At 39.7% G+C, this 21116-nt stretch overlaps 1 protein-coding gene across 1 annotated transcript in view; it reads right to left on the minus strand.

Annotated features, from left to right (window-relative positions):
• TGFBR2 (transforming growth factor beta receptor 2) overlaps positions 1 to 21116 on the minus strand; it is an 83720-nt gene that overhangs the window by 13137 nt on the left and 49467 nt on the right. The window contains exons 4-5 of the mRNA XM_004470876.5: positions 6910 to 7706; positions 5119 to 5260 (exon numbers count right to left, since the gene is read on the minus strand). Coding sequence (XP_004470933.1) covers positions 5119 to 5260; positions 6910 to 7706 — 939 coding nt within the window. The remainder of the gene's footprint in view (positions 1 to 5118; positions 5261 to 6909; positions 7707 to 21116) is intronic.

Raw genomic sequence — 21116 nt, forward strand, 5'->3', positions numbered from 1 at the left:
TTCTTGGCTCGTTGGTTGTTTCATTCAGACGAACAACGTGTCTAAAATATCATCCCCTGTCATTATCGAGCCCCTAACCTTGTTTTATTATTCTTTCTAAAACCATCACATCTGCAATCCAGGTGTTAAACTCTATACCTATTTGTTCATTACCTGTCTTTCTATAGTATTAGCTTTTGATTAGACTCCCTGGCTTTTGGGAACAGCAGTTTTCATTCACTGCTGTAGCCTTAGCATTTTGAATAATGCCTGTCCCACAAGAGGCCCTCAATACATGTTTGTTGAGTGAATAAATGAATGCATGAATGTATCTTTGGTGAACTAATAACATCATCTCAGACTTTATAATTGATGCTGTGACAGCCTACATAATTTAACAGGCCTGGGATTCCATTAACAGAGATTAACCCACAGGAGACAGGGAAGTCAATCAATGGAGACCTTTCACGGCACGGCCATCCTTGAACATTCCTGAAATGTGTGATCGCTCACTGAGTACTTCTAGAAAAGCCTCAAGTTAATACCCAGGAAACTTATAGTAGCACTAACCAGCCCATTCATAATAACAATCGCAAACATCGTTGCTATTTATTCAACACACTCTCTCTCCATTGATCAGCCAGCGTTATATTAGGAAGGTTAGGGGCTGTGGGTTAGATTCAGGCAACATGGCTTTGATTCCGGGCTCCCCAAGTTTTCTGCCTTCCTAACCCTCAGTGTTCTCATCTAGAAAATGGGGGTAATAATAGTACAGACTTTGGAGTTCTTGGTAGAAAGCATGAGTTGATCCATGATGCAAGTGCTCAAGCAATGGTACCTATTACTCCTCTGTGGCTATCTTCATCTGGATCAAACCCACTGATACTGGAAAGCCATTCCCTTTTTGACCACATTTTTCAATTATGGCAACCCATCTCTGGATGTTTCAATGGAATTCCATGCCAAATGGAGCCATGGCCATTGGCCTCAAAAGAATGCCGCAATCATCTGTTTCCACTGTCACGCCTGATAAGAGTAAGACTTCTCCCATGAGCTGCTATTTCTTTCTCTTGTTTCCCCAGTGCTTTTCCAAACAGACAAGAGGCTGGATCATAAGATCAACCTCAAGGGGCAAGCTCATGGGTCTCCCTCTTCTGTTGAGAGCTGACCTAAGTAACCCTCATTGCCTGACTCTACAGCTGGACTCCCTTTAGCTGCCCTGGATGTTCAGTGCTCTGTGCTTGCTGCTTCATGGTCCCTGCAGCACTTCTCAGAGCTGAATCACCTTTGCCTGTTGAAAAGTCTACTTCCATGTTCCAGCCCCAGTAAATGGCAGGAGGCAAAAACTACAGGGGACAGCAAAAAGACAGTCACTGTGAGGGGCGGGGAATGAGAGCATCTTATAGAGATGAGCACGGGAAGGCAAGCAAGGGGTCAGGCCTTACCAACCATGTGAAGACTTTGAGCTCAGTTATAGTGAAGTGGAGTCACTTAAAGGCAGGAGAGCTGGGATTTCACATTCTCCAGCAGGACTGTCTCCTAATGCTTAGGATCCTACTTCATTCAGTTTGAGGTTCTGCTGCTCAAAATAAACTGGATGGAATATTACTTCATCTATGTTGTAAAATGAAATATTCATCATAACAAGGTAAGTGTATTTTTCATCTCCTGTTTTGAAATCAGACTGCCAATGGAAAATAACAAGTACATATGTTATTTCAAGTCACATTAAAGAAGCTTACAGAAAGCTCTTTTGCATTCTGCCCTCTTTCTTAGACCTTAAAAATTAAGAAGGAACTATTATTTATTTACTTTGTAAGATAAGAAATGTGTCTGCATGTGGAACTTTTTAAAAATTAAAGTTGAAAATAAAATAAAATCCTATTCCATCAATAGATTCTAAGTTTCTCAAGGTACAGGCTGCATCCTTCCATTTATGTTTTTATAACAACTAGAACAATGACAATACAAGGAAGGGCATACTTGGAGTGAATGCATATATCTTCAGACTTTATGTACCTTCCAAGGGATTCTTTAAAAGGGAAAAGGAAAGACTCTGAAATTAGGAATGGGCTGAAAAATTGTCCTTACATAGCAAACAGAAGCTAAGCAAAACCAAACCTAATGTTTTGAAAAAAAGGGGTTTAATAATGTGCGTTCACACACGTAGTCAAGTAAAGGGTTTTCTGTTAGGCCAAAGAGAGGGTAGAAAAATATCCTCGATTTTTGTAGCTCCAGCAGAGTTGGGAGAAACAGGATGATGGGTTTAATATCAAACCAAATGAGAACCGGGATGGCCTTTGTCCTGCTCCCCGAAAGCCTTCTCTTCTTCTCTGAAAGGCTAGGAAATGTTTTCTTGAGTCTAGCTGAACAATTGAGATACTGTTCCTTCCTTGGGAAAATGTGCTTGTACTGTATCTACTTTTAGATCTTGTAAAAGTTGGTGAACTCGGTTCCTCCCCATTAGCTCAAATTCTTCCACACTCAGCAAATATCAACAGGAAAGGGCTCTGGTCATTGATAACAATGAAAGCAGGGAGCTCACTCAGTGCCTTAATAAGCTGGTTGCACCGACAGAGAGAAAGAAAGAGGCACCATCTCTAGCTCCCGTTTATAGAATAACAGGTTGGAGAGGATAGGAAAAGATAATGAAATCTAGGTAAATTTATTCTGACAGTGAAAACAGCATCGTCTCTGACACAACTCATGTGGGCCAAGGATTCATTTTGGAACTGTCAGAGCCTTCAGGCAGAAAATTATTCTCAGTGGCTGGAACTTGGTTAAACAAATTTCACTGTGCAAAGAAAATCCAAGTTACTTTTGGGGTTGCTGTGGGGAAAGAAATCATGGGCAGGAAACCGAAAAATAAGAGCATCAGCCACAGAGGAAGTGCCACCTCCATCCAGGGACCCAGGAAAATGGGTGATGGTTCAGCAAGGTGAAGAGTGTGCAAGGGTAACCTGCACCCACCCTGGAGAGTCAGTTAATTATCTCCAAAATGGAATGAAGAATCAGAGTCAGCAATGCGACCAGATGAATGAATCTGCCTTGGGCAAAATTTTGGGTAGCTGGTCCAGTGACCAAAGTTGGGGCAATCTGAGCAACAACATAAATAACCATAGTATTGAATAATAACCCATGGATACAAAGTAAATATCCATGAATCCACAGTGATATAAATACATAATTAAATGAGGCAGTAACTGGGAACAAGGGTTGAGAGACAGATGTCCCTGACAGTAGAAGACCCACTTAGAAATGAAAAAGAACTAAGAAAAATAGAAAATCATCATTAGGCAAACATTACAGTAATAATTATTGCAGGCAAGGAATACAGATGGACCCTAAAATTAGTGGGTGAAATTATGATAAGAAACAGGTCTAATAACTTTATTGAACAGGTCTTTAGCCTTTTTAGAAACAGGTCAAAGTATCTTCCAACAAGATACATATTAATTATAAAGGGAAAACTAGTACCTACAGCAGAGAAACAGGCAAACACCACCTTAATCAAGTGATCAAAGTTAACGTCACCAGTTATAAGATACACTGACAGCGTGTCCAATCCAACACAATGCACCGAGAAGGGCACAAGGTCATTTCTGTGCTATTCTTGCCCAAAATGAATACTCTCAATCTAATCATGTGAAAACATCAGAGAAACCCAAAGTGAGGGACAATCTTCAAAAACAAAAACCACCCAAAACCAAAAAAAAAAAAAACAACCATGAAAACAAACAAACAAACAAAAAATGGGTCTAAACTTTTCAAAAGCACGGAGGTCATGAAAGACAAAGACAAACTGAGGATCTCCGTCACAAATTAAGGGAGACTACGGAGGCTCGGACAGTAAATACAATCATGTGGGATCCTGATGGGAACCTGTTTCAGAAATAACATTACTTAGGACTGGGAGATTTAAGTCGGTAAACTGGTTAGGAATATTGGACCCAGGTTAATTTCCTATTTCAATAGTTATAACTATGGTTAGGCAAGATGTTACAAGGAGAAGCTGGATGAAGGATAAATGAGACTTCCCTGAATAGTTTTGCCACTGTTCTTTAAGACTAAAATGACCACTAAACAAAAAATTAAAAATAAAATAGGGATTAGCTTGGCTTGATTCAGTATTCAGCCAGTACTAGGTTAGGATGCACAAATTTCCAACATGGACTGAGACCCTGATGGAAACCACTGAAAAGAGAGTCAGAGAATGACACAATAGAAGAGCTTAGCCATTTTCATCTGCACGAAGGTCAGGGGACAATATTCCCTAAAACACGGCATCCCTGCGGCAGCCCAGTTTGTAACTTTTCCCCATTCTTATCTATATTCTCATAATCGGTAGAAATAATAGCTCTAACTATGAAAAGGAATCAGTGTGTGACTTGCAGAGAAAATACAGGGAAGGAATCTGAGAAAGCCATGCTGTTTTATAGTGTGTTTAGGAAGAAATGATCCTGAAAGAGAAAAGGAAAACAGGTGGTTGCACTTGGGAAAAGAGAGCAAACTGGCTGGACCACCTGGGATCTGCACAGGAAAAGCAAGAGGAAATTAGGTGCTGAACCAGACCTTGAAGGCTTACCCTGTGAGAGGATGGCATTCCTCAATAATCACTCTTCTCTAGCCTTTTCAAAACCTAAATAATATACCAAACCATTCTACTTACTTTGCTTAAGGAAAAAAGTCATGTCCGTAGAAGTAAATTTTGAGTCATATCCACCTCCCAAATCTTATAATTCTGAACAAACTTAAAATACAACAACAACAAATTTTAGGATATTCATTTGAATAATATTACCCATTTGGTACATAGAAATCATTCATATATAAATATCATTAGTGTTCATGTCTTGCCAGATATTTAAATACCTGTGAGAGTGTATGTGAAAAGAAAAGTAATTACAGGTCAGTCATGGATATATTTTATGTTCCAAGGACAGCTTTTGACTCAAAAACATAGGCTTTCTTAGCACCATTTCAAATAGTTGTAGAGTGGTGGCCGGCCACCAGATCTCGACCAGCTCTCATTGAGGGGGTGGTCATTTCGTCACTCCCTGGAATTAGGCTTGAACCTGTAACAGGGTGTCATCTCGAAAGCATGTCCACCACTGGACCAGGATGATGGTCCATACATACCTCCCACCGCATTACAGCGAGACGTCATTTCCCAGAGGACCAAAGCCATGGAGTAGACATCTGTCTGCTTGAAAGACTCAACATTCTCCAAATTCATCCTGGATTCTAGAACTTCTGGGGCCATGTACCTTGCGGTTCCCACCTAAAACAAAGACAGACACTGAGGGCCATCATTCAAGACCAGCTGCAATCTTACTTTCAAAATGTAGCTGATGTTCATGTCTCACACATGCAGAGGATCTTTAAAAACTCATTTTTTTTTTTTAAATAATGAGACAACCACAGAAAGGTATAGCATAGGTGATTATTTTAAAAAGTAAGTGTTCTTTCCCTGGAAACCCTTTAAAAGCTATAAATGAAGCATGTCAAAATAAGGAAATACCAAACCCCAGGGCTAGCCCCCGATTATGTCATCAGATAATTCACTAACATCTTACAGATACTCTGGGAGACAATCATGGTGATTTTTAGATATTTTGGCTTTTATTAATTATTCATTTTTTTCATTCCTGAAACTTCAAGACGATTTACAGTGAAAATAATTTAACTGCCACCATTTTTGATCACTTAAGAACTTGTCTTAAATCTTCTCTGTTGGCCCTATCACACCTTCTAGAGTATTACGTAGTATAAATTCATCAACTCGCTACTAAGTTAAATTGTATGAAAGTATTTCTACAGTAAGAAACCACCTTTGGATCACTAGGTGATTTTGGTGGGCTGGCTGTGTGGTTTTATTCTGACTTTTAGACCTGTGCTAAGCTTTATAACTGAAAACAGGCAAACATGAATCCATAGGAAAAAGAGAAAATAGGTTTAAAGAAGTAATCACTTAATTCATACTGCACCATGCAGAATCTGATTAAATAAATACCAAATACCAAAACAGTCCAATCTTCTCAAAGATCTAAAGAAGGTCAAGTGAGTTGCTATCATCATTCCAGGGATGTTTGTTACTAGGATGTATCAGAAGTTTTGGTTTTTTTTTTCTTTTTAACAAGTTATTTCATTATTCATTACCCTGGCATATGAACCTGTCTATATCTCAATATGTTTACCTCAACACTGCACATACTGCCATGAGCAGAGGTATGACTAAGCAGTGAGTGGGTGCTTTCTCAACATATCCCTGCATCAGGCAAGAAAGCTGGTGGTTCTCCCAATGCACTCTACTCTAAACCACAGCCATGCCTTTGGTATGTGAAAACATGAGTCCCATCACATAAAGAATGTTTTGGTCCTTTCTAATCACTTTACAGTTATTCCTTAGGCAAACAGGTTTCCATCTTATTCCACAAGAGGACTTTTAAGAATGCTTTTTGGCTATTTTCATTGTTCAACGCATTGAGCTAGATGTCTTGAGCGATCCAATGGATGTTGACTTGGACTTCAAGGAGATCGTCTTCAAGAATGGTAAAAAGAAACCTACATGATTATCAATGGTACGGAGTGGGAAAGGGTAAGTACAATCAGAAAGGAGAAAATATATAAAGTACTGACACGGCTTGAAGCAAAGAAAAATCATTTGCAAATGGAAGAGAAATAGGATTGAATCAGAAAGAAAAAATGTCTTCTCAGGTTGGGAAGATTTGAGGACACAAGAGAGGAAATGCTATCTACTACCAAAGGTACTTTGGTGGAAAAGTCCAGAGTTAACCACTTTGGCTTGATTCTCCAGACAAATGTCCAGAGTGTAAGACTGTTTGAAAAGAGAGACATGAGATACGGATGAATGGATAGGCTGGGGCTGGGAACAAGGTAAGGGGCACCCGGGTACCTGCTATAACTTACCTGCCCACTGTTGGCCAGGTCATCCACAGAAAGAGCAGGGTCCAGACGCAAAGAGAGCCCAAAGTCACAAAGGCAGCAGGTCAGGTCGTTCTTCACGAGGATATTGGAGCTCTTGAGATCCCTGTGCACGATGGGCATCTTGGGTCTCCCGCACGGAGTGTGGTCACTGTGCAGGTGAGCGATGCCCCTGGCGAGAGAGCTGCCCAGCTTTCTCAGGTCCTCCCAGCTGATGACATGTCGTGTCAGGTACTCCTGTAGGTTGCCCTTGGCGTGGAAGGCAGTGATCAGCCAATACTGCTTTCCCATCTCTGTCTTCCGCTCCTCGGCCGTCAGGAACTGGAGAATGTTCTCGTGCTTCAAGTTGATGTCTGAGAAGATGTCCTTCTCCGTCTTCCAGGAGGCGTACTCCTCATAGGGGAAGATCTTGACCGCCACGGTCTCGAACTGCTCTGACGTGTTCTGTTTCAGCTTGGCCTTGTAGACCTCGGCGAAGCGGCCCTTCCCCACCAGGATGTCCAGCTCGATGGGCAGCAGTTCTGTGTTGTGGTTAATGTTGTTGGCGCAGGTGGAGCTGATGTCGGAGCGATCGTCTTCCAGGATGATGGCACAGTGCTCGCTGAACTCCATGAGCTTCCGGGGCTTGTTGGTCTCCCAGGAGGGGCTCAGCTTCTGCTGCCGGTGAACGCGGTAGCAGTAGAACGTGATGATCACGGCGATGGCGATTCCCAGGGGTGGCAGGAGGCTAATGCTTGTCACTTGGAATATAACTAACAGCAAGTCGGGGTTGCTGGTATTTTCTGGAAACAGAACAAGGGAGAGAAGGATGCTGGGTTGAGGAGATATGCAGTCAGGTAAAAACCAGGGACCCTTTACTAACTCCATGCTGTACTGTGTATTACTTAAGAGCCCATAGCCTGTTTTGTAGAGCGCTGGGAGCTAAGAATGGGTTTTACATTTTTAAGAGGTTGTAAACAAACAAAGACTCAAAGCAACTAAAAAGAATATGCAGTAGTGATTATATCTGGTCCAAAGGCTTAAAATATTTACTATCTGGCCCTTTAAGGAAAAAGTTTGCTGATTTCTGTTCTATAGATATTATGTTAATAATCTGTAATGCTTTGGCAAAATTTCGAGCAAATCCATTTTGGCCCAAGATGAATATTCTCTTTCACATTAGGGAACAAGGTAATTAGAAATTTTTAACTAGTAACTGCATTACTACTTAGTTGTGTCTCCAATCGGTTAAGGAGTGAACAGCATCCAATGGACTATGCATTTATTGCTGATAGTTTTATAATTTCTAACCCTACATGAGAAGGGTCTTCCATGCAAATTCTATTCCTTTTCAGGTTTAGGGAAATGCAAACACAGAAACCCCCTAAAGTTTATGTGTGGCATTGATTGAAGAAGACTAGAAATCCCCAGTTCAATGTCAGAAACCCAAGTTTTACTTTCCCCTCAAATTTCCTGTGACTTCTTTTTGAAAACCTACCAAGTAAAAATTTTGAGGGGAAATTACTGAATAACATCTGTCAATCTTAAAACTTCAAACAGATGGTGAAAAAATGGAACAATAGCAAACCAGGCTGAAAGGAAGCTTTGGGATGTGGCTTTAACTAAACACAAGCGACCCCACACCCTCGCACACCATTAACCCTTGGGCTGGTATCGGAAAAACAGCCAACCTTACAAGCTACCATCTCCTCTACTCGGAGACCAGAAGGAAGCATTTCTTTTTTCCAACCCCCAACCACAAACACGGATGCACGCGAGCACGTACACACACATACACATGTACACAGAAGCTCACAAACTGAAGAGTTAGCATCTGGCGGGCTGCTGATAAGGGCGGCACACAATATTTAGATTTTATTAATATGAAACCCCTATGAGAGAGATGTGTCTATTACGATAAACCCTGTTTTTACAGAGAGGGAAGTTAAGGGCCAGACAGCTAAAGTAATTTTCCAAGCCAATACACTTAGGCGGTAGTCAAGCTGAAATCTGAAATGAGCTCTGTTGCGTAGACCTCAGCTCTCAACCCCACCCCGTTTCTCTAAACTTCACATTGGTGAGAGACAATTAAGAATGACTTCATGTAACCTCTCAATTTGCTGAAATGGTTTTCTTCAGTGATTTTCTTTCAGTGATTTTATAACCACTCATTAAACTAGAGTTCTTAACCTTTTTTGTTCCATGGCCTCCTTTGCCAGTCAGGTGAAAACCACTGAAACTCCTTACTAAATCCACAGTATACTGTGTATCATTTAATAAATGCATCACACCTGCACCAACACGTCCCCACCAGAATAATGTTCTTTTGAATTTCTATCCAAGCTCCCTTGTCAAGGACCCCTGCATTAAATGATATTGTGCCTAAAGTAGCACATGCTGGATGTACAGACTATTCGCCTTGATTGCTTTTTTTTTTTCCTACTAGTACGTCTCAAAGAAACCTTTTATTTTTTTTAATATATTTTTCATTTATTTTTAAAACATACATAGATCACACAAAATGTGACACTAAAAAATATAAGAGGTTCCCATACACCCCACTCTCCTCACCCCCCACTCCTCCCACATCAACAACTTCTTTCATTAATGAGGTACATTCACTGCATTTGATGAGTACATTTTGGAGCACTGCTACCCAGCATGGATCATAGTTTACATTGTAGTTTACACTCTCTCCCAGTCCATTCAGTGGGTTATGGCAGGATATATAATGCCCTGCATCTGTTCCTGCAATATCATTCAGGACAACTCCAAGTCCCGAAAATGCCCCCATATCACACCTCTTTTTCCCTCTCCCTGCCCTCAGCAACTCCTGTGGCCACTGTCTCCACATCAGTGATATAATTTCTTCCATTGCTAGTTTCTATAGTATAATACCAGTTAATTCTAGTATAATTCTATAGTAGAATACCAGTAAGTACCACTCTAGCCCATATTTTATTCCTCCATCCTAAGGACCATGGGGTGGCAGTGCCACTCCACCTCTCAATTGAGAGGGGGTTTCAATCCCACGTGGCTGGTGGATGAGACTCTCATGCCCACCTCTGTAAACTCTCTTGGTTCCTTGGTGTGGTGGTTGTCCATCCTCACCTTCCTGTCAGCTGACCTGGGTAAGTCCAATAAACTGGAGAGTAGGTGCTGCAACACCGCTGAGACTCAGGGCCCAGCTGGCACATGGACAACCCAAAGATTCAAGTCTCCTGGGCATGCACCAACCCCAGTGCCAACCACAAGTTCAATAAAAGGGACAGAAGAGGCCATGTGTAGAGAAGTCACATCTGAGTCCAACTCCATCACATTCAGGGCCCACTTCCAAGGCGCCAAACATTGGAGCCATCTGCCATGACTGCAGGACTTGGGTGTCTCCATTGTCCTCAGGAGCACCAATACCTGGGGTTGTATCTACTTTGGCTTTCTCTGAGATTCTGGTGAGATGTGCATAAGCACGACCCCTCTGATGTCCTCCTGACTCATTCTGGTCTCGTAGCCATCTGATACATACTTTTTTTTTTTTCAAAATGAGTTGGGGGATCATCAGAGGGGTTGGCATTCTACTATAGAATTACTATGACTCTAGCAATGGAAGAAATTATATCACTGATGTGGAGGCAGTGGCCACGGGAGTTGCTGAAGGCAGGGAGAGGGAAAAAGAGGTATGATATGGGGGCATTTTCGGGACTTGGAGTTGTCCTGAATGATATTGCAGGAACAGATGCAGAGCATTATATATCCTGCCATAACCCATTGAATGGAGTGGGAGAGAGTATAAACTGCAGTGTAAACTATGATCCATGCTGGGTAGCAGTGCTCCAAAATGTACTCATCAAATGCAGTGAATGCACCTCACTAATGAAAGAAGTTGTTGATGTGGGAGGAGTGGGGGGTGAGGGGAGTGGGGTGTATGGGAACCTCTTATATTTTTTAATGTAACATTTTGTGTGATTTATGTATCTTTTTTAAAAAAGGTAATAATTTTTAAAAAAGAGTATATATTAGATGGCTAAGAGACCCCTTGATTCTTAGGTAGGAATCCAAGTTGAGTTATAGCTCTACAGATGGGGGTCTTATCCCTTGATGGGAGGAAAAATGCCTCACATGAGAGAAAACCCTACAATCTTTCTCTTTTCCCAGAGTCCTTCTGCAGGCTCAGAATTGCTGGAACCTTATCATAGATGGTTTCTTGTCTATAGGGGAAACTGGTAGGTGCTTAATAAGTGATGTTCACATTATATCCCCTGGTGATATAACATTGACATTGAACTAGCACATAGCTTGGGGGGGTAGCATTACTATGAAGTGCCAAATTTCTCTAAGGTTCATTAAAAAATTAAGCTCTAAATGTAAGTACAGAAATTCTTAGCCTGGGCCTCAAAGATTTCAGGAGATTTGTGAATTCAAATGGAAATACACATTTTGTTATTTTCACTAACCTTTAACAAAAATTTGTCATTTCCTAGTATTAGTAGTACCTATGACTGCACCAATAAAAACCAGCTATTTTCAGGTGACATTACATTTGGTGCAGACATCTTGGTGTACTGTTTATACTTCTCACTACTTAGAAAGTTCCAGTTTTTTGGATTTGCTGCTAGATCTTGTTATTTAAAGTGTTACTCTAGAAATGCATACTGCTATGTTGCAAATTTATTTTTAAAATAGCTGATAACTGTATTTTCAATATAATTGGCTGAAATCCTGTGTATCTAACTTTATGCATTTTAAAACATCACTGTGAGAAGGGGTCAACAGACTTCCAAGGAAGTCCACAGCACACATAAGAAGACAGCTAAGATCCCTTGACAAAGTGAGTTCATTCAAACTGTAGTTCCCTTTGCCAGGACTTTCTAGAGCAGAGGTTGTGAGATTCACCTGTTTCTCCGGGAAGCTAGCAAAGGAGGAAAGCTGTGCCGGTGGTAGATCCACATGGCTTGCTGGGTTCCATATTTGCATTTGTGGACTTTGTCAAAGAGTCTGTCATGTGTGAAGGGAGTTCTTCAGTAAAGAATGATGGGAAGCCCCCTTGAAACTCTCTTAACAATAATAAAGGCAACTAACAAGTAATATAATATGGTTCTTGGGTTCTTGCTGTAGAAAGAAAACACCTCATCCACAGTACCCAGATTGTGGTCTTGAGGAACAATTTTCAATGCAAAAAGCAAGTGTTTCCTAGAGAAATGGCCAGTTCTGGGTCTAGGACAGGAAAGAATGAATCTCGAATAGTCTGTCATATCAGATAACAAGGAAACAAACACTGCTAAGGTCATGGAAAAAGGACTCAGGCTCCATCTTGCAGAACCTCCTACTGGCCAGAACAGGGTAATCTGATCGTTAGTAATAAGAAAATCAGTGCACCTGAATCCATAAAGGATGCTTAAATTCATGATTTCATCATGATAAAAAGCAAATTTATCAACCTCTCAGGATAAGAGGATGCCAATTCATCACAATGAACACTTGTAAATAAAAAGAAAACATTAAGCATTTATCTTGCCTTTCTCATAAGAAGCAGACCATTGTATAAACAAAGAATTGAAGGGAGCATCTCTTTATTTAATGATTCTAGGTAAAAAATGAAAAGGAATTGATAGGAAAAGAGCACATAACCCTTTTGCGACTCCTAATGAATTAAATAGACTTAGGCAAGGTGAATCCATGCCTCCTAATATTACAAAACAAGAAACAATCAGACAGTATTACCTCCTTCTGGGGGAACATAAGCCCACTTATAACTTGCCAAAGGAATGGAATGTGAGTCTGATCTATGGACCCAAGAGCCAATTTGCTGGAAATACAGAGAACATGGTATCACACTGAACTTTACCAGGAGTGTGCAATCAGCAAAATCTAGACTGTGAAACAATACTTGTCAGAGGGATCTTTAATAGATAGATTGTAAGGATAAGGAAGCAATAGGGGGTTTAGACTTAAAAAGATCTAAAGGGTATGAAATTACCAAAAGGATGATGATGATTATGAAGGTTAAACTGGAGTATCTACAGGTGTACACTTCAGTGATAAAACCATTTTAAAATGCAAGGAAGTGAGAAGCGGACTTGGCCCAGTGGTTGGGGCGTCCATCTACCACATGGGAGGTCCATGGTTCAAACCCCAGGCCTCCCTGACCCGTGTAGAACTGGCCCATGTGCAGTGCTGATGCGCACAAGGAGTGCCCTGCCACACTGGGGTGTCCCCGTGCAGGGGAGCCCCACAAGCAAGGAGTGTACCCCATAAGGAGAGCCGCCTGGTGCAAAAGAAAGTGCAGCCTGCCCAGGAATGGCACCGCAAACATGGAGAACTGACACAATAAGATGACGCAACAAAAAGAAACACAGATTCCCGTGCCGCTGACAACAACAGAAGCAGACAAAGAACACGCAGCAAACAGACACAGAGAACAGACAACTGGGGCGGGGGGGGGGGGGGAGGAGGGGGGGAGAAGAGGACAGAAATAAATAAATCTTTAAATAAATAAATAAATAAATAATATGCAAGGAAGTGATAACTATAAAAGTCAGGAATAGTGGTTACTTTAGAGGGAGGGGGCTGGGAACATGAAAAGGTTTCTGGAGTAGCCGGTAAAATTACATTTTTTCACCTCATATTCACTAAGTTATTTTAGTGTGATTATTTTTCTATCTGTGCTATATATTGGAATGAAAAACACTTAAAAGAAAAGAGAGAAATCTGAATAATAATTTATGAAGGTCATGCTTTGCTCATGGGCTAGCTTTTTTTTTAAATCACCTACTATACATCAGAAATTTCAAAAGTGAAATCTCATTTGACACTCAGAATCCCCCTTCCAAGCGTTAGCTCAGTTTCAGGGCTTAAGAAATTAAGGGTCAAGGGTGATACCAGGGTCCTTCCATTCCATCAAGTTGCCTTCCTAGCAATGAACCCAGAGCTTCAATTCAGAAATTTTCCAACCAAATGTGTCCCACATAGACCAGATCCCAGACTTAGTTGCAAGTAAGGGGCCACTTGGAAATGTCAGTCAGCACCTTAGAAATGATTTTTTTTTTCCAAAGAAAAAGGAGGTCAATTCTTTTTTTTTCTTTTTTTGGTCTCCCAAAGATAAATGTTAGCATGCCACTAAAAAAAAAAAGTAGGCAGGAACTCAAGGGGAAATCGCCTGGTATAGTTCAGTTTGGAGTGACTGAAAAGTAAACAAGTTCACTTAAAATACACACATGCAAAACTGACACTGAAAACATAGGTTGCTTCCAGACTTTTCAAATCCCGTTAGGCCAAATCCAACACTGGGTTCAAAAAGGAACTTAAAACTAAATCTCTGCCATTGACGATTTCAAATGAAAATATCAAAGCCAAAAAGATATTAAACTAAGGCCACTCCACTCAAAAAAAGAAGTTTTATGCAAAAACTTACTGAGATACTAATTTATTTGAGCAACAGATTGGGGTACAAAGGACCATTTCCCGCACATTGTGCTCTGCTATACTACTGGGCGTCGCAGAACAAGTAGGTAGATTCTAGTGAAGGTGGCAGTGACTCTCTAACCGCAAAGACGCTCACACACCAACATGTTCATCTAAAGCAAGAGGAAATATATGCAACTGGCAGCGATCCAAAGAAGGAAACTGTGTTGAACAGAGATATGCTGGGGGGTGACAAAGAACTTCCGGACTCAAGTCAGTATGTCAATTACACTATTTAAAAAAACAGTACTCATTTATTGAGCACCTACTAGATGCCAAGAGCTAGGTTTGATGTGGATTGTTTTGACTCCTTACGGCCACACTGTCACACACATGTTATAAAAATGGAAACTGGAAAAATACACATAAAATGAGCTGGGGTCAAAGCAAGGTAGCTTTGCAGGCCATGAGTGGTGGGCAGCTGGAGGGACAGAGTTTCCCTAGAGAAAGAGCCTCATGGGGGGCTAACAGGATCTAAGCCAACATAGGGGTCAACATGAAAAGTCAGGAAAAGATTATAGAGGAAAGTAGAAAAAAGGAGACAGTAAAGATAAAAGGGGCAATCATTGAAATTGGAAACAAAGAAACAGGAGGGAAAATAAACAAAGCCTCAGACTGGTATTGTAGAAAGAACAATGCAACACACAAACCTCTGTGAGAATGGAACAAAGAGCAAAGGCCCAGAAAGGGCATAATTTCAGGTATGGCAAAGATTGAAAAGATAAGAAAACCTTTTGCTAAAGCAGATAAAAAAGATCAAAGTCCTAAAAAAATATATGCGTATAGCTTAGCAAAACTGATGCAAGAAAAACGATCAAACCTGAATAATCTTACATGTATTAAGGAAACTGAGTGAGTAGTTTAAAAAGTGTGCTAACATATAACCTTCCTCAATTTTATCTTTGGCTTTTAGCCTTTTAACGGTTAAAAAGGGTTTCTTGATACTAATGTGACTGAAGACACTGGGCAAAATTTGTTTATGTTTTTTTTTCAGAATTGTCCAAATTTCTCTTCCTACAATGAAAACATTAATAGAATCCTTACCAAAAATGTTTAAATGCAAGCTAAGCAAGTGAGAGCCATTAGAGAATGTTGCTCTCTTAAAATAAATGGTCTGGCCTGTTCAGAGTCAAGTCATAATACACAAAAGCACACTAAGGAGGCAAAAACAAATGTGTGCAGTTGTGGTTCTTGACCGAATTTAAACAAGCCCCTAGTTTTTGGGAAAACTGAAAATAGACTGCATAATAGATATATATCTGGAGAGAGACAGAGAAAGTGAGAACGAGAAAGACAGATGATGGCAAATGTCAACAAATGGTGAACCTAGAGAAAGGGTAAAGAGGGTTCATTGAACCATTCTTTCTATTTTTCTGAAGCTTTAAAACTGTTTCAATTTAAAAGTTGAAAAAAAAGGTAACCCAAACGATTTGGCAACACTGTTCCCCCAAAACCTCAAACACATACCAGTCTTAGGTGAAGCACAGAGCTACAAACTTTCAAGGATGAGGTTTCAATTTCACATACACTCTTCCAGAGAATAGGAAAAATGTCTCGTGCTACAATTCACCCTATGAAGACAGTACAACCAAAACCCGACAAAAAGATAAGAAAATTACAGAACAATCACACTCATGAACCGTGATAAAAGAAAAATTCTAAATAAAATAAGAGCGAGCTGAATTTAGCAGTGGATTTAAAAAAAGACAGGATGGTCAGGTTACCAGGGAAGTTATGTTTTAGCATTAATAATAAAACAAAACAAAACAAAAGTACTAATGTTATTTGACCACATTAAATGTTTAAAGGAGAAAACCTATATGGTTGATCAATTCAGTAGACCATATGGGATAAAGCTAAACATTCCCATCCGAATATACAACAATCCTCCACAAACCTTATTTTAATGGGGAAATGCTGGATGAATTCCTTTCAAAAACAGGAAATGGACGCTGATGCCAATCATAACTCTTTCTCTTCCACAGGAATTGGCGGTCCTAACTAGAACCATGAGACAAAGTGAAGGCATTGCCCTACCGGATACATATAAGTCTAGAGTAATTAAGACAATGTGGTAAAGGCATGGGATGAACTAATAAAAAGATGGTCTTACCTCACTAAATACAAACTATAAAATCTTTTGAAGAAAGTATACCCGAATATCTTTCTGCCTTTTTTCAGGATGTTCTTAGCAAAAATAAAAAAGCATTAACCAAAACAGAAGAAATTGATATACCTGATGATAAAAGAACTAAGAATTTATCAAAAGACACAATCAAGTAAAAAGACAAGCTAAAAAATGGGAGAATCTATTTATAAGATATGTAACAGGTAAGGAATTAGCATATGGAATATATTAAGAACTCTTGCAAATCAACAAGAAAAAGTTAAGAAGCCCAATAGGAAAAAAAAGGCAGAACATATCTCAAACACAGGGATCTCACAAAAGTGACACAACATGAAAAAATACAAGGAAAAAAATGCTCAGTCTCCTTTATAATCAGAAAAATATGAAAAAAGATCACAATGAAATACCATTTAAACCCATATATATACATTATATCTACTCTTTTATATATCTTGAATCCATATTATTCAAGTCCATAATATATAAGTAATATATTACTTATATTCCTTTGTCTAGTTCTAATATATTAAAAATAGAAAATAAAGGTAATGTTAAACCCATACTAAGGTCACATCTTTAAGAAGGCCAGAATTATCTATACAGTGAAAAAGAATTAAAGAATAAAAGGATGATGCAGTTTAAGCTAACTTTTGCTTGAGAAAAGTTGAAAAAAGTCCATCCCACAGTATTTTGAACAATAACCCATATAAGAAATATATATTTAACCTGAAGTGTTTCCAGCCAGTGCTACTGGGGATCCAGATATTCTTTTATGTTTTCTAGTTTACCAAATTCACTGAGGAATCCTAGTGTTACTGGTTCATTCTCTGCAGTTATAAGATTAAAAACAGTTTGTTTCATCCCCATCTAGCCTGCTCCTTATACAACCCTTTTCAACAATTCTTGGTCTCCAGATGTCACTGTGTTAACTCATCTCCTGTATAAACAGATGTGCTAACCTGCAGCTTATAGTTTGATGTTTGATGATATAATTTATATTTCAGGGACGATTAAGGCACTGGGAAGAAAGAGAGGTTCACATCTATTGAAAATACCTTTATTATCCATCAGAAAACTATGATTTCCAATCAAAATAACATGATGTTTGTTACACAGCTTACTTTGAGGGTTTTCCAAGTCTCCTATACACCCTGGAATATCTTTGACCATGCTGTGCTTGTTGCTTGAGATTTAAGGTCACGACTCCCCTTAAACAATTTAGTAGGACATTCTGCAGCAGCAAACACATTTAAAGTCCTGACGTCCCTTCTCTGCTGCTCTGGGAAGGAGACTTTTCTAAGTGATGTACTACCATCCTTCACCTCGCCTCATCTCCCATCCACTATATTTCCAGCTACCACATTGAGCTGAGATCCAATTTCATGATTTTCTCAGTGCACACATTCAAACTGCCTTTCTTGATGACTTGAAGAAAACAAAATAAAACAAAAACAACTAGCTCTAGCCTCAAATTACTAATACTTCAGCAGGCAATAGAAATCTCCAAGGATAAACAAATTAGATCTGAGATTTAAAACTGTACAGCTATTATTCTGTTTATTTAGAGGCAATATAACTTGGTTTTGAAAACTTGGGACTGATTTTAGATACGGCTTTGTTATTCCTGACTGTATAACTTGGAGGCTTGGCTTACTTATCTATAGAATGAGGACAACACAGAGAATCAAACTCACTGGGTTTTCATAAGGACTACAAGAGACAAGAGACGATGTTTGTGAAGCACTTAAGTTTCAATTATTTTATGATAGATTTTAACCAAAGATTTTTAAAATTAAGAACGGTTCTGTGGCAATTTGATATTATTTATGAATTCCAAAAAGAGATATTGATTATTTTGTAAACTGGTCTGTTTCTCTGGGCATGATACCCTTTGACTGTATTCAATTCAAAGGCTTGATGTTTACTTAATTATATCAAGATTAGGGCTTTGATTCACCCATGTCATTAGGGCATGCAGGGTTGAGTCCCTGCCCCTTGGTGGGCTATATAAACAGATGCTCAATCAAGAACACAGAAGTAGATACAGAGAATAAGATGCACACAGAGGAATAGAGAGAGCACCACAGATACAGAAGGGGAATGAACTTGGACTCTGCAGCCCCGGGAAGAGAGATGAACCTGCTAGTCTACAGCTGACCTTGTAAAAGAGACCAGAGCAGCTGAGCCCAGAAAGAAATGAATCCCTGAGGGAGATGAGCCTTATGCCAGCCTACGGCTGAGATCAGAGGCTGGGACCACAGAGCCTTAAGAGGAAGGCTGAACCCTTGCACACACCGCCTGCCATCTTGCTTCAACACATAGTAACAGGTATTTGGTGAAGAAGTACCTCTTATGGTATCTTGAGTTGGAAACTTTAGGGCCTTGTAACTGTAAGCCTTTACCTCAAATAAATACCCAACAGTTTTCTGGTATTTTTACATCAGCACCTGTCTGGCTGACTAATACAGGTTCACAAATTTCCAAGCAGAAAATAATATCCCTGACTTTGTAGGAAGTCAATACAGCATTAATATATCACAAAGTAGATGGCCTGATTGTTGGTACTCAGGCAGTTTTGCTGAGCTCTTTTTGTAACTTGTCACATGATACCACTGTTTTAAAATAAATCATTTTCCCCCATGACTCTCAGAACTGCAAAAATGAAGCAATAAAATCTTGTCGGAAATAAATTTAAGATAGCATATATTAAAGTGTATGACTCAGAGAGCAGAAATAAGTAAGACTGCTACGGAGGTGGGCAACCTGGCAGTACGGAGACAATGGAGGCATGTGCTTTGCAGTTATTTGGTTTATTTTGGGTGGTCATTTATCCAGAGACACATCTCAATTGAACCATATGTCTAGGAAGGTTGGAACCAGTTATAATAAAGAAAATGATGAAAATGAAATGAAGGTACTTAGGCCTCCTAAATATAGACTGAATATATTCCAAGGATGCTCATTCAACTGGCAAAGGGAGAGTGACTGAGTCCAACACGGTGCCATGTAGTCACACATATTCTCTAAAGAGAAAATAAAGGATTTCCTATGGAACAAAACGAAGAGCCTCGTTATCTTCATACCCTTACCAGTCTTCCTTCTGTTTTCTCTCCCTGCCCACAGGCATACTCACACACACAAAACCAAGCTCCATCGTTAGCCACATTTTTTTTTCCTGGGGAGTTCAAAGATCTTGACAACAGTTTCTGCATCTTCAGAAATGTCGGTGGGATGGTACAGAATCTCTTAGTGTTTTGCTACTCAAAGCTTGTTCCCTAGTCCAGCAGCATTCGCATACCTGGGAACTTACTGCAAATACAAAATCTCAGCCCTGTCCTAAACTTGCTGATTCAGAATATGCATTTAAAAAATTCCCCAGGTGATTCATTTACACATTAAAGAACTGCTTTCGCAGAAATGGAGTATCTCCTTGGTACCCTGCCATAGTGATGCTTTCCTCTTGCAAAGAAAATTCTTAGTGGAATTCTTTGCAAAACCCTGGCACAATTGTATTCAGTGTTAACCAATGAGAAAATGGTCCATGAAAATTTTCTAGTCAATTAACTGTGAGAGGAGTGTAGAATGAGATATGACTCCCCATTTATCATCTCAATAAAAAGCAAACAATTGAATTCAGGCAAACAATAAAACATCACTTTAATTAAGCAACGGAAGGACAGTGAGCTCACTGGGCATGCAGGATTTAATTTAACTTCCAACATACTGGCAGTACTAGTTGACATTCTGGACAGACCTGAGAATATTTTTCCCAAAACGGAGGAAGAAAAGTCTCTCCAATCCATGTGATTGTTTTATTCCAATTGCACACATTTCAAAGCCAAATTATTTTCCACTCTTCTCACCCACAATTCACTTTGCATTATTTCCTCATCTCATATGGCAACCTCTTCTGGAGCATGACAACCTGGGTATGACAACCTCCTCTGGACTGTTCCTGAGAGGTAAAGATAACACCTCTGGGTGAAATGTGACAATAGTGGGGTCCTACTCCTCTGTAAATCAATCCATTCCATAATCCCAATAGATTTAACTGCAGATCTATTGGGATAAAGTCTAAATATTGGCATATTTTAAAAATTGACTCTTTACAGTGAGTCAAATGTGATTTCTCTGTAACTTCCAGTCATTGTCTCTTGTGCTGCTCTCTAAAGCAAAAGACAACAGAAGGATTCCTTCCTGTATGGAATGAGAGCTCTTAAATGCCTCTTAGATATTTAGATATCTCCCTAAATCACTTCTTTTCCAGGTTGAACCTCCTAGGTTCATTCAATCACTCTTCAAAAGACAGATTAATCAGACCCAAAAATCTAACCTATTTTTCACACAGCAAAATCTTCCTTCCCAATATAGAGCATGCACCCAACAAATACCTTTTCCTCAGTATGAAGTGCTCTGTTCTCTGAAACCATTCTTGCTATTCAATATGCTTCCTGATGTGTTTTCCTGATGTGTCCAGCTATAATACCTGGGAGGTGATCTGCATGGCCAAGATTACAATGGGGTTCTCACCTTCTCTTCCTTTGAAAGCAGTTTAAGACTATTGCTTGTTTGTCTGCTCTGCTGTTGTTCTGATTCTCTCAACCAGATCACACTGTTTTCAGAATGA

The sequence above is a fragment of the Dasypus novemcinctus genome, chromosome 31, assembly GCF_030445035.2.
Source record: "Dasypus novemcinctus isolate mDasNov1 chromosome 31, mDasNov1.1.hap2, whole genome shotgun sequence".
NCBI lineage: Eukaryota > Metazoa > Chordata > Mammalia > Cingulata > Dasypodidae > Dasypus > Dasypus novemcinctus.